An 11520-nucleotide genomic window follows, 5' to 3' on the forward strand; every position below is an offset into this window, starting at 1 on the left:
TTTTCCTCGACTTTTCTTGCCCTCCACTATGATGCATTCGATCCTTCTTACTAGGACGTCATGTGTCTTTCTCTGCACGTGTTCAAACCATCTCAACCTGTTCTCCCGCATCTTTGTAGAGAAAGGTGCAACTCCTAACTTCTCCCTGAATTCCTAGTTTCTTATCCTATCCATCATAGTATTACTACACATCCACCTCAACATACGCATTTCTGTTACTTCCATCCTTTGTTCGAAAATCTTCTTTACGGGCCAACATTCTGTTCCATATAACAACGGCGGCCTAATTGCAACGCGGTAAAATTTACCTTTTAATCTCCTCTGAAGCATTTTATCACAAAGTACCCCAGTTGCTGCTCGCCACTTAAGCCAACCCACTTGTATACGATTAGTAACGTCTCCATCAATCTCCCCATTGCTCTGAATCACCGATCCCAAATACTTGAATTTGAACGTGCATGCAACAACTTCTCCGGTCACCTCCTATTGATTCTGTCCCACTGAAATTATATCGTAAGTATTCTGTCTTCGTACGGCTTATGCGCAACCCCTTACCCTCTAAGGCTTTCCTCCGCTCTTCCAATTTACTATTAGCTTCCTCCTTGGTTTCTGAGACCAAAACTATATCGTCGGCGAAAAGCATGCACAATGGTACGGTTTTTCAGATGGATTTAGAGATTTCTTTCATACTGACCGTAAAAATAAAAGGACTTAGTGCTGATCCCTGATGTAGTTCCATTTTAATTGGGAAAGACTTTGTCATACCCACCGGTGTATGTATGTAGTCGACACTCTGTCATACATGTCCTGTATTACCTCAATGTACCTTCGTGAAATACTTCTATTCTTGTGGCTATCCCAAACAATGCTTTGTGGTATGCTATCGTATGTTTTCTCTTGGTCAATGAACACCAGATGCAAATCCTTCTTTCGCTCTCTATACTTTTTCATCAGTCTCTTCAAAAGATGAATTGCCTCGGTGGTTGATATTCCTACATAAATTCGAATTGGTTCTCTCTAATTTCCGTCTCTCGTCTAATTCTTCAGTGAACACATTAAAAAAAAAAATTGGTGCACCTCAATATCACTTTAGAGCAAGGAGAGAGTTACATCACATGTTCACATAGGTGTCGTGAAGGTAAGTCTTACCTAGCATTTCTGCAAAAATTTGAAATCTTTTAAGTCAAAAAATCAAAAAAATGAATTAAATAATTCAACTTTCAAACTTATTCCAAAAGTAAGCGTGAAATTTTCAAATCTGAAGTTTGGGGCTGTTCGCAGTTAGTAACTGCGAACAACTATTTTGACCTGTTTTTGTGGAGCATGTTGTTCGCAGTTAGTAACTGCGAACAAGTCAAAACAGGTCAAATAGTTGTTCGCAGTTACTAACTGCAAACAGCCTCAAACCTCAGGTTTGGGAATTTGATGCTTACATTTAGAATAAGTTTGAAAGTTAGATTATTTGGTTTATTTTTCAAATTTTTTAACTTAAAAATTTCAAATTTTTCATTTCTGCTAGATGTCGTTTTGAAGATTCAAATTTGTGATATTTCAATCAGACGACCACATGTGAACCATTGTGCCAATGCTCCCGTTCAAATGAAACATAACTACATAAGTAACAAAAAGATAATTGAATCGCAAGTAACAAATTAAGTATCAACAAAGTTTATTTTCTTTTCTAGAAAGCTTATTTTATAAAAAAACTATATGATGAATGTGTCTTATAGTAGTCTTAGGATGTGCAAGATAATACATGGAAAAACTCAATTAATACATTGGAGGTAATTGATTTGGGAGAACATATACAAATCTGTATTGATAGTGACTATTTACACAATTTTTTGGATGTTTAAACTGATAATGGAGGTCTCAGGATATGTTATACATACTTTAATATGCCCTTTCATACAAGAGCTTTTGGGCTAGAAGTGTAAATACAGTATAGACCCTCCTCATATCTAGTGTGAAATATTCCACTTGAATTTGAGATTCGAATTCGTGAACTCTTGTCAGGCTATTTTCTGATGTCATGTGAATGAATTAACTCAACCAAAAGCTTAAGCTGATGATTAAAGTTTATTATTATATGTTATATTCTCAAACAGTTACGGTGTCTATTGAATTTGTCTTATTATCTAATATATGATCAATTGTCCAACCACTAGCCACTAAGATGAAGCAATACTGGTTTCTTCACACCTCAATAACATGTTATTGGTCAGCCATTATTGCCGACCAAACGGCAGGAAAGGATATGAATTATGAATTAAGCATAATAACATTGATCTTTGAAAAACTAAATTATACCAAGAAAGACATTTAACTTAAGATTTGAATTTTTTTTATTATAAGAATAGACCGAGGAAAGTAGAATATATACTAGGTGAGAATTTAACTTCAGAATTTCATCTCAAGAAAATTATACTTACTTTAACTGTAACAAGACCTGATCAATCCTTTTTACTTGAATAAATAATACACATAACTTGCACGAAACTTCAATGCATACAGATTTACATACAACCATGATCTAATGGCTCTCCAATGCACATGGAATGCCTAAATAATTAAGGTCTTAATTGTTTCATTTGATCTCTTAGACTTTAGAGTTGAATATTAGATAATACCTGCTTTATGTTTCGTTCGTATCTGCTGTTTGTTGACCCATTTTGATATTTCTCCATTATTTACTCAAATTATATGAAAATTCTTAATTATATGGTTCCTATGATTATGCTATATATTTGTATTTTTTAAATTTATTTTTACGATAAATTATACCACCTCATTCCTCTACGTTGGTTTTTTTTTAATTTGGAGGATTTATCACTTTTCTCAAGTAAAAATTTAAGTTTGATTTTCACTTAATCCCTTTAAAATAAATGTTTTGAAGTTATTAATATAAATTCTCATTTTTTTAATGATATAAGTTCTCATTTTTTAATATTTAATACAATTCAATAAATTTTTTGAATTGTTTCAATAATAGTAATATTTTCATTTGTAACAAGGACACCATTATACAAAAAATAAATAAAAAATTGTTAAGAGGTGAATAGCAAAATAACTCGTTGGATAATTTTAGTTTATTTAGGTACACTAAGATAATTGGTTGGTAGATCATTTAATGTTAGTGTTTAACATATTAACTGATTGAAACAATTTGTAGTAATATAACAATTACTTTGTAACATACTGCTCTCAGCAGCATATTCAAAATTAAATAATCAAATTAATCACTCTAATTAGCTATCAGTTATCCAAATTTATGAACACCCGTCTTGTTTTGAATCATTGAGAGTTTATGAGATGTTTTAAAAAAAATCTGAACTTTCTGCAAATCTAAACTTCCATGTGCTTCATCCACGTGAAACAGTCCAAATTGGATTATTTATTTATTACATTGATTTATAATGTATTTGTTTTTGTTTAGTTACTTAGACATCTCATTATCGCTTCAAATTTAGTTGGTTAATTAATGTTTCTATTAATGAAATATTTTTAATATGATTGTCAGTGAGAAAAACCAAAAAGGTGAAGTTTACCAACTAGTAGCCGCAACTTAATTAGATATTACTCCAAGAGATCATCTTCATTATTTTATCGTCAATTATATTAGATCGTTAACTTGACACAAATAGATAACAGTCGGATTATTGGGTGGATTTTGGGTCAGATATTGTAGATTGATTTAAAGTCGAATTTTGTGTTCATTTTGGTTTAATGGTTATTACATAATTGATAATTCATTTTCTATGCCAGTACATATTAAGTTTGTTTACAATATCAAGTCATTATGTCTGTTTTGAACATCTTTAGATTTTCCAATTTATATTGTTTGTTATATTTGACCAAAAAATTCTCAAAATTTTGTGACAAACAGTATGAAATAGTCGGAAGAAGTATAACTTATTAGTGTACGTATATCATTTACTAGGTGAACTTATCATCTCATTTTTCAAAATAAATTCAAATATGATAAATCACGAGTGATAAGGCTTATTACAGGACTTTTAATGAGTTCCATTCAATTTGACTCAATATATTTTTTGCTATTATAATTCAATTTAATATTCTCGATTATAAAAAATATATATGGCTTAATCAATCAAACACAAATTTATGTTCATTTATTTTGAATTGAAAAACAAGTTATAAACTAAAAGGCATAAATGAACTAAATTTATCCAAGTAACGTTTGCCAAGAAATCATAACGAAACAATAGTCTTTCTAAGATTATATACTTCACATGGTCACCTTCGTTTTAATTAGATACTCCATTTCTCTCTATGAGTTTATTACCTTTTTTTCTAATTTGCTTTTTTTACTAATGTTTGATCTGTTGAAAATAAATCTTATTATTTATTTTAAAATAAACAACCTTCTAAATATAAGCGTAACACCCCGGCCCCTCGGACTGCTGGTGACTACTTTTGGAGACTGTAGACTAGCCCCACAAACCAACACAAGTCTTTCCAGCGCACTTTGGCCTCACTCGTGCGCACCCGGGAAAACTTCCCAGGAGGTCACCCATCCTAAGATTGCTCTCCACCAAGCACGCTTAACTGTGGAGTTCTTAGCAAATGGGCTCCCTAGAAAAAAAAATATACCTTGTTGGTATGAGTAGTCTATCAATCCGTTTTCAAGCTAAATCTGGAGTATTACAATAAGTATATAACTAATGTTTGCTTTTTTAATATTAAACTTTTTATTCATTACTGTAGCCTCTACTCCTCCGCCGTAAAAGACTATATTTTCACTTACGATGTATCCTAACTGCTTTTCTTTATAATATATTACCTTATTTTTTAAAAAAATAACGAGCAGAGGTCAAAATTAGAAGACTTGAGACAGATATGCCCGGGTGAGGTGCATGATGAAGTAATCGATAAGGATAATAACCTAACATGTGCTTCTTTTTAATGCCTTTGTCCATCACCACATTATATCACCCTTGTTTTTCGCTCTCTATATTCCTCGTTCCTCGTACCGCCATTCCTATCCCCTACTGTTTTAACAAACCTTTTTTAAAATATTCTGATTTTTGGCTTTTCAACATATTTATTTTTAAGAAACCTTCAATAATAAACACTTACTTTTTACTAAATATTTTTTTCTCTGTCTCTTTAATTTTGTCTCAAGCGAAAATAATACGAAAATTAAAAAGTAAGATTGGGTGAATTAAAATGGTAAAATCATAATATGAGGTGAATTAAAATGGACAAATAGAATATATAACAACTTCATTAAGCAATTACTTATAAGCTAACTCAAAATTTTTAACTAGTCAAATCAACTAATATTTCAACCAATATGTCATTTGTCTAAGAAATTTGTATTAAAAGTTTTGATGTAGAAGTAGTATTTAGAAATATTTTAATTATTAGTCACTAAAAGTTGATATTGCAAATTATGATCTAATTACTTATTAACAAAAAAATGTCTTTTAATTGGAACAGGACTCGTAAAAAAAACCATAAGAAAAGTCCAAATAATTGATGCGTATCATAGGCCAAACTAAGGGTGTTAATGTCAATCAAAGCCCTTTAATATTGAATTTTCCCTTTTATGGTAATCGCTACAAGGAACTTTAAATGAATTTCAAACCTTCTAACAACTATAATATAGTCTTCTAGACCATTCTTTCTTTAAATTTTGGTTCGCCCATGTCTGACCTATATATGGGCGAATTTAATAAATAGTCTAAATAAGTAAGTGATAATACTTAAAAAGATGTTAAAAATCTAATAGTACTATATTACAGAGTAAAAAAATGATTTTTGTTGAGTTGCTTGGGTAGGGATCAAACCACACACTGCTGGTGATCAATCTTACCATTAGTAATAATTTACATCCGACTTATAATACTCCCTTGATATTTAAACTTACATTCAAACACCTTTCTAAGCAGACTATTGCGTTTATCAAATTGTTGATATTTAGACTTAACATAGCTAAAATTATAAAAAATTAATATTGTAAAAATATGTGACGAGACGAATAAAACAAGATCTTACAATAATATTACTATATTTTTTTTTTGTATAATAGCCACATATGCAAAATATCATAGCATGATAAACAGTACAAAACTTAATTTGGGTGCAATTAAAAAAAAGAAAGAATAATTTTGAATTATTTGTGAGATCGCTTTTTTTTTTTTTTCTTAATCCACCGGATCTGTACGTATTATGAATAAGTTAAAATAAGCAACCTTGGAACTTGACCAGATCATGTCGTTTAATGATTTGTTACCCTAACATTCAACTAACAGTAACTGTCAATATTGTGATTTAATCAGCAGTGATTATTAACCAGTTAATCTTAATCTATAATCATAACGAATAATTACTAATATTTTATTAAGAAAACTGAGAAATGAGTCAGTCCAAAATGAATGGCATTGAATGTAAATACCCATGAAAAGTAAGGTTAGTTTTATAAATACAAACACATAAAAACTCTTTGCCACCCCTCTTCTTTCCCACACTCCACTTCTATTTTTCACTTATTCGTTTTCTTCTTTAATCTTTTATTCTTTACATAATTATGTTGAAGATCACTGGATACTTAGTGCTACTTTTAGCTTCAAGCTTCACTCTTTCGTTCGGAGGTAATTAAGTTGTTCATGTCTTAATCTCTATGTTGTTTAATTTGTTATCACTTCATTTGCTTGCACATCTTTTTCGAGCTGAGTGTCTTATTTGGCCGCAATCCCTTTTATTCTCCTTTAATAAGAATATGGTGATCACAAATTCTTGTATGAAACGGTCTCACCGTGAGATATGCATCATACTTGAATTAAATATCCCATTAATAGAAATTTTTAGCTTATGAACTTCTCACGGTCTCATACAAAACGGGCTGTATGGTGATATGGGTCTATTCGTTTTTCATCCCTACTCAAATTCTGTTCATAACTTTTATGAATTTGAGATTATGATGGTGACAATTTTATATATCGAAATAGTATACAAGTTTTTATATAAAAAAGCGTTTATTATTTAAGTGCATTCGTATATAAGTATAAAATTTTTACTTTACAATTCATAAGAATATATATATGTAATGTTGTTAATCCTTTTTTATTTGAAGATGAAAATCCATAAGTAAGTATCATTTTTTTTAAGGTAAATGAGTTCGATTTTAAACCTACTTGTAATAAAAAAAAAGTGGTTGATCAAGATAACCATTTTATTTGTTGAGCTATTATGTACAAGAACTTGCTTAGCTTTTAATTTATTTATTTTTCGGTTTCTTGATAGTCCTATCCTGATCCCAATACCAGTAATTTTCCTAACATAGTGATGATCTAGACAATTTAGTTTTTTTATTTGTACTATTTGATTTTTTTACAAATTTAATATAACCTTTATATCTTCGATTATAACTTGTATATTATCATTAATAATAATAATAATAATAATAATAATAATAATAATAATAATAATAATAAAAAGTTGATAAGTAAAAGATGCCAATAAAGAAGACAAAAATTTGTTGTATGTATGCAACAATTTTATGTAATAGTAGCTTCTTTCAAAAATGAAACTATTGTCTTGTAGAAATAGTAGAAATTTGAATACATTTGAATATTAACTAATTCTAAAAAAAATTTCACTACATTAATTTAAAATAATATATGCTCACCTATTGACCCATAAATATAAATAAGGTGGTTGACACGAAAATTGTTTTTCATGTATACTTTATTTAAGAGATTTTCAATCATTATAAAAATGAATAATTTCTTGCTATTTTGAGTACATGATATTATACTACTTTTAAAATTATAATTATAATACCCAAACTTTTTATAATGCACTTTCTCTGTTTTTTAGTTATAATTTTAACAATTAACACAAATATTAAGAAAATAATATAAATCACTATTTACAAGTAAAAATGAAAAAGATAAAAAAAAAAAAGATTTGTTGATTAAAACTAAAAAAAACAATAAAAATAGTACTTAAGATAAAGATATTATATTAAAATGATAAATTAAAATAAAAATTGTGGCAATGCTTGCTTGCAAACAACCCAACAAACGTGGTTGGGGCATGTATCTTATTAGGTGGAAATTTTAATTGAGGCCATGTTATATGAAGTTAGATGTCAGAGATTTAGATCTTGCTGGACGAATTAAACCTTAACTCACATGCTCACATGCTTACTTACGTACTTTGGATATCCTTTTCTATTTTTTCACCAATTTACCCATTTCAAGGCTTTTATTTATTAAGAGGTTTTACTCTTTTTGTTCTTTTGAATATGTTATATTATAGAGTATTTAAAAAGCTTTTACTTTAGTCTATATATTCAATCATATTCCTATATATAGAAATATCTATGAAGTAGATTGAAAAAATAAGTAAATAAAAAATTATGTGTTTATAACATAAAAATAAAGATTCGTTTGTGGACGAGACAAGTATAAATTTTAAATTTTTTTTATGGCGGTTGCTGATTTTTAAATTTTAATTATGGAGTAATTGAAATTTTTATTATAATAATTTAATTTTTTTAAAAGTTATGACTGGCAATGACATCTATTAATTAAGATATTCAACAATTTACATATTTTTTAAAAGAAATTAAATAAAATGTACATTCTATTGTGTGATCTAGGATCACCGGCCAAGCCCCTACATAGATCTATTTTTATTTGTAGATGTCCCTAATTAGTGTCATTTCTGACATTTTATAGGTTATAAGCTTTATGAAAGGAACATGTCCCTTTCTATAAAGGATCAATTTCGATTTTTTAATGGGTAGTGTTTGACAAGCAATATTCTATATCCGGCATGACAACATTGTTAAATTGAGATATTAAACTTTTTTTTAGCTCTGGACCATAGACAAATATCTATCTTTTCTTAGGAGAGAAACGACCCTATTCCCAATGATTGTGCTCCTATGTTAAGATGTTTCTAAGCAAAAAATTCATAAAACCTTTTGTTTTGATCAGGATTACTTCCAAATGGAAACTTTGAGAAAAGTCCAAGCTCAACACAACTGAGTGGGACCAAGGTAGAGGGAAAATATGCAATTCCAAATTGGGAAACCTTTGGATTTGTTGAGTACATAACAACAGGAACAAAACAACAAGACATGGTTTTAGTAGTCCCTGAAGGCAAACATGCAGTAAGACTAGGCAGTAATGCTTCAATTAAACAAAAAGTAGCTACTCAACCTGGCAAATTTTATGCCCTAACCTTCAGTTTTGCAAGGACATGTGCCCAAGAAGAGGTCCTTAATGTTATTATCACCCCTAGTTCTAAGGGTCACACTGGGATTTTACCCTTACAGACTGTGTACACCAGTGTTGGGTTCGATGCGTACGCCTGGGGTTTTCGGGCTGAGGCCAATGTTGTCGAGATTACCCTCCACAACCCGGGCCAGCCCGGTGAAGACCCGGCTTGTGGACCTCTTATTGATACCATTGCTCTTACTATTTTGGAATCAGTTAAGCCTACTGGAGGTACTTTGTTTTCTCCCTTAATGCATATTGCATACTAATTGATATTTTGTTGGGATATTATTATTGTCTTAATTCATAATAATGCAATTCAATTGGCGCTGTACATGATGGGTTAATTTATTTAAGTGGTATGGGCCGCTAGTTTATTTTGAGGCCTTAAAGCGAAAGATGAAAAAGAACTTAAAATGTAATAATTAATACTCCATAATATTTTTTTTTGTTTTTTTATGTTTTAAATTACGAGTAACTCATATTACTTAGTAAAAAATATAAATTATATTTAAATTCAATTCATGTTAATATTTACCTTGTACATAAAATTAATTTTTTAGACTCTAAAAAATTAGAATCTTTAGGCAAAAGCTTATTATGTCCTTGCTAAAAGACGACCATAATTAATATTACTCTCCTTCTATGAACGTACGTCTTTTAGCCACATCTCTAAAGCACTAAAATAATACTTGTGATTCCTAATAGGAGAGAAAATAATGAAAAGCTAGTTAGCTAACAAAAACATGTTATAATGTGCTTAGCTTCAATGTGATATGATGATAGTAACCACATGCATGCATATACCGGAACATGGCGCATCCTACAAGTGAGAAGGAAACTTCCTCATACATATCTCGATCAAATGAAATATTTTACAAACAACTTATACAAAAAATTATTAGAAAAAAAACCTTATACTTCTTTTAAAAAAAAATAGTACTTCATAATACATCTATTTTAATTTAAAATTATCACTTTTAATGTTTTGTGTGAAGTATAAATGTTATATCTTGCGAAAATAAACAAAATACATTTACAACAGATCATAAAGCTTATGTGTTAGATAAAAACATAAATTAACAGTTAAACTTTATAAATATAATCGTTACATGGTTCATATAATAATAATAATTAATATTATTATTTATTGATTTTGATTGTATGGATGATATATTTAGGTAATTTGGTAAAGAACGGAGATTTTGGACAAGGGCCCTATGTATTCCACACCTCATCATGGGGTGTCTTAATCCCTCCAAACATTGAGGATAGTCACTCCCCATTACCCGCATGGAGGATTGAGTCCCTTAAAGCCGTCAAATACATAGACTCCCTTCATTTCTATGTACCCGAAGGCCAAAGGGCAGTTGAGCTTGTTGGTGGCAAAGAAAGTGTGATTGCACAAACCATTAGAACCCAACCAGGAAAATTATATGCCCTAACTTTCCTTGTTGGTGACGCCAAAAACGGGTGTGTGGGTCCCTTGGCTATCGAGGTTTTCGCAGCCAAGGCGACCACAAAGGTCACCTACAACTCGAAAGGCAGAGGCGGGTTTACGAAAGGCAAGCTTGTGTTTAAGGCCGAGGAACGTACAACAAGCATTAGGTTTTTGAGCTCATTTTATACCATGACTATTGATGGGTCTATGTGTGGGCCTGTTCTTGATGATGTAAAGGTTCTTCATGCTATACGTACCCCTAGGCATGTTACAAAGGTGTAATAATTTATAAAATACTTTGTTATTATTATGATTGATGCAATTATTCATATGAAAAAGTACCATATGACTTATAAATGGGAGAACTTTTTGAGTTAGTATGGTGCAAATTTAGAGACAGACTAGCTAGTACTTACTACTTTGTAGTATGTATTAATTTTATGTCATCATGAACCCCATTTAGGAGGTTTTTTCAGGGTTTCTAGATATTATAATATTATTTTAAGATGTTTTAAAATTTATGTATCTATTTGTTATATTTTATTGATTTGATTGATGAAATAAAATTATTCATTTGTTCCTAATAATATAAATTTTCAAATCCCTAGAGGTTAAATAATATAGGAAGTTTATTTTTAAACATATTTATTAATCTTATTTTCATTGATTTTCATTTTAATTAGTTTATTCAATTAGTAATTTAATGACAAGATAGAGTAAGGATACTCTCGTACACTTTCACCCAAAAATGTTTATCATTAAAAGCTCATACATAGTCCAAATGAGATTTTATCTTAAAATTAATTTTTGGTACGTGGAGTGATC

At 30.0% G+C, this 11520-nt stretch overlaps 1 protein-coding gene and 1 pseudogene across 1 annotated transcript; one reads left to right on the forward strand and one right to left on the reverse strand.

The window, feature by feature from the left end:
• Window positions 1-195: 195 nt before the first annotated feature.
• On the reverse strand, window positions 196-643 carry LOC130818117 (uncharacterized; annotated as a pseudogene).
• Window positions 644-6478: 5835 nt separating this feature from the next.
• LOC130826873 (protein DUF642 L-GALACTONO-1,4-LACTONE-RESPONSIVE GENE 1-like) lies at window positions 6479-11282 on the forward strand. The gene is made up of 3 exons (XM_057692487.1): window positions 6479-6617; window positions 8973-9485; window positions 10436-11282. Exons 1-3 carry the CDS (start codon window positions 6554-6556, stop codon window positions 10975-10977), a joined length of 1119 nt encoding a protein of 372 aa, XP_057548470.1. The 5' UTR covers window positions 6479-6553; the 3' UTR covers window positions 10978-11282.
• Window positions 11283-11520: the final 238 nt, after the last annotated feature.

Source organism: Amaranthus tricolor, chromosome 1 (genome assembly GCF_026212465.1).
Source record: "Amaranthus tricolor cultivar Red isolate AtriRed21 chromosome 1, ASM2621246v1, whole genome shotgun sequence".
NCBI classification, from domain to species: Eukaryota; Viridiplantae; Streptophyta; class Magnoliopsida; order Caryophyllales; family Amaranthaceae; genus Amaranthus; species Amaranthus tricolor.

Bases quoted from the DNA above. Each gene is read 5' to 3' on its own strand.
- LOC130826873 (XM_057692487.1), top strand. From the start codon at position 6,554: ATGTTGAAGATCACTGGATACTTAGTGCTACTTTTAGCTTCAAGCTTC. The intron at 6,618-8,972 runs GTAATTAAGTTG...TGTTTTGATCAG, and splicing joins CTTCACTCTTTCGTTCGGAG to GATTACTTCCAAATGGAAAC. The intron at 9,486-10,435 runs GTACTTTGTTTT...TGATATATTTAG, and splicing joins ATCAGTTAAGCCTACTGGAG to GTAATTTGGTAAAGAACGGA.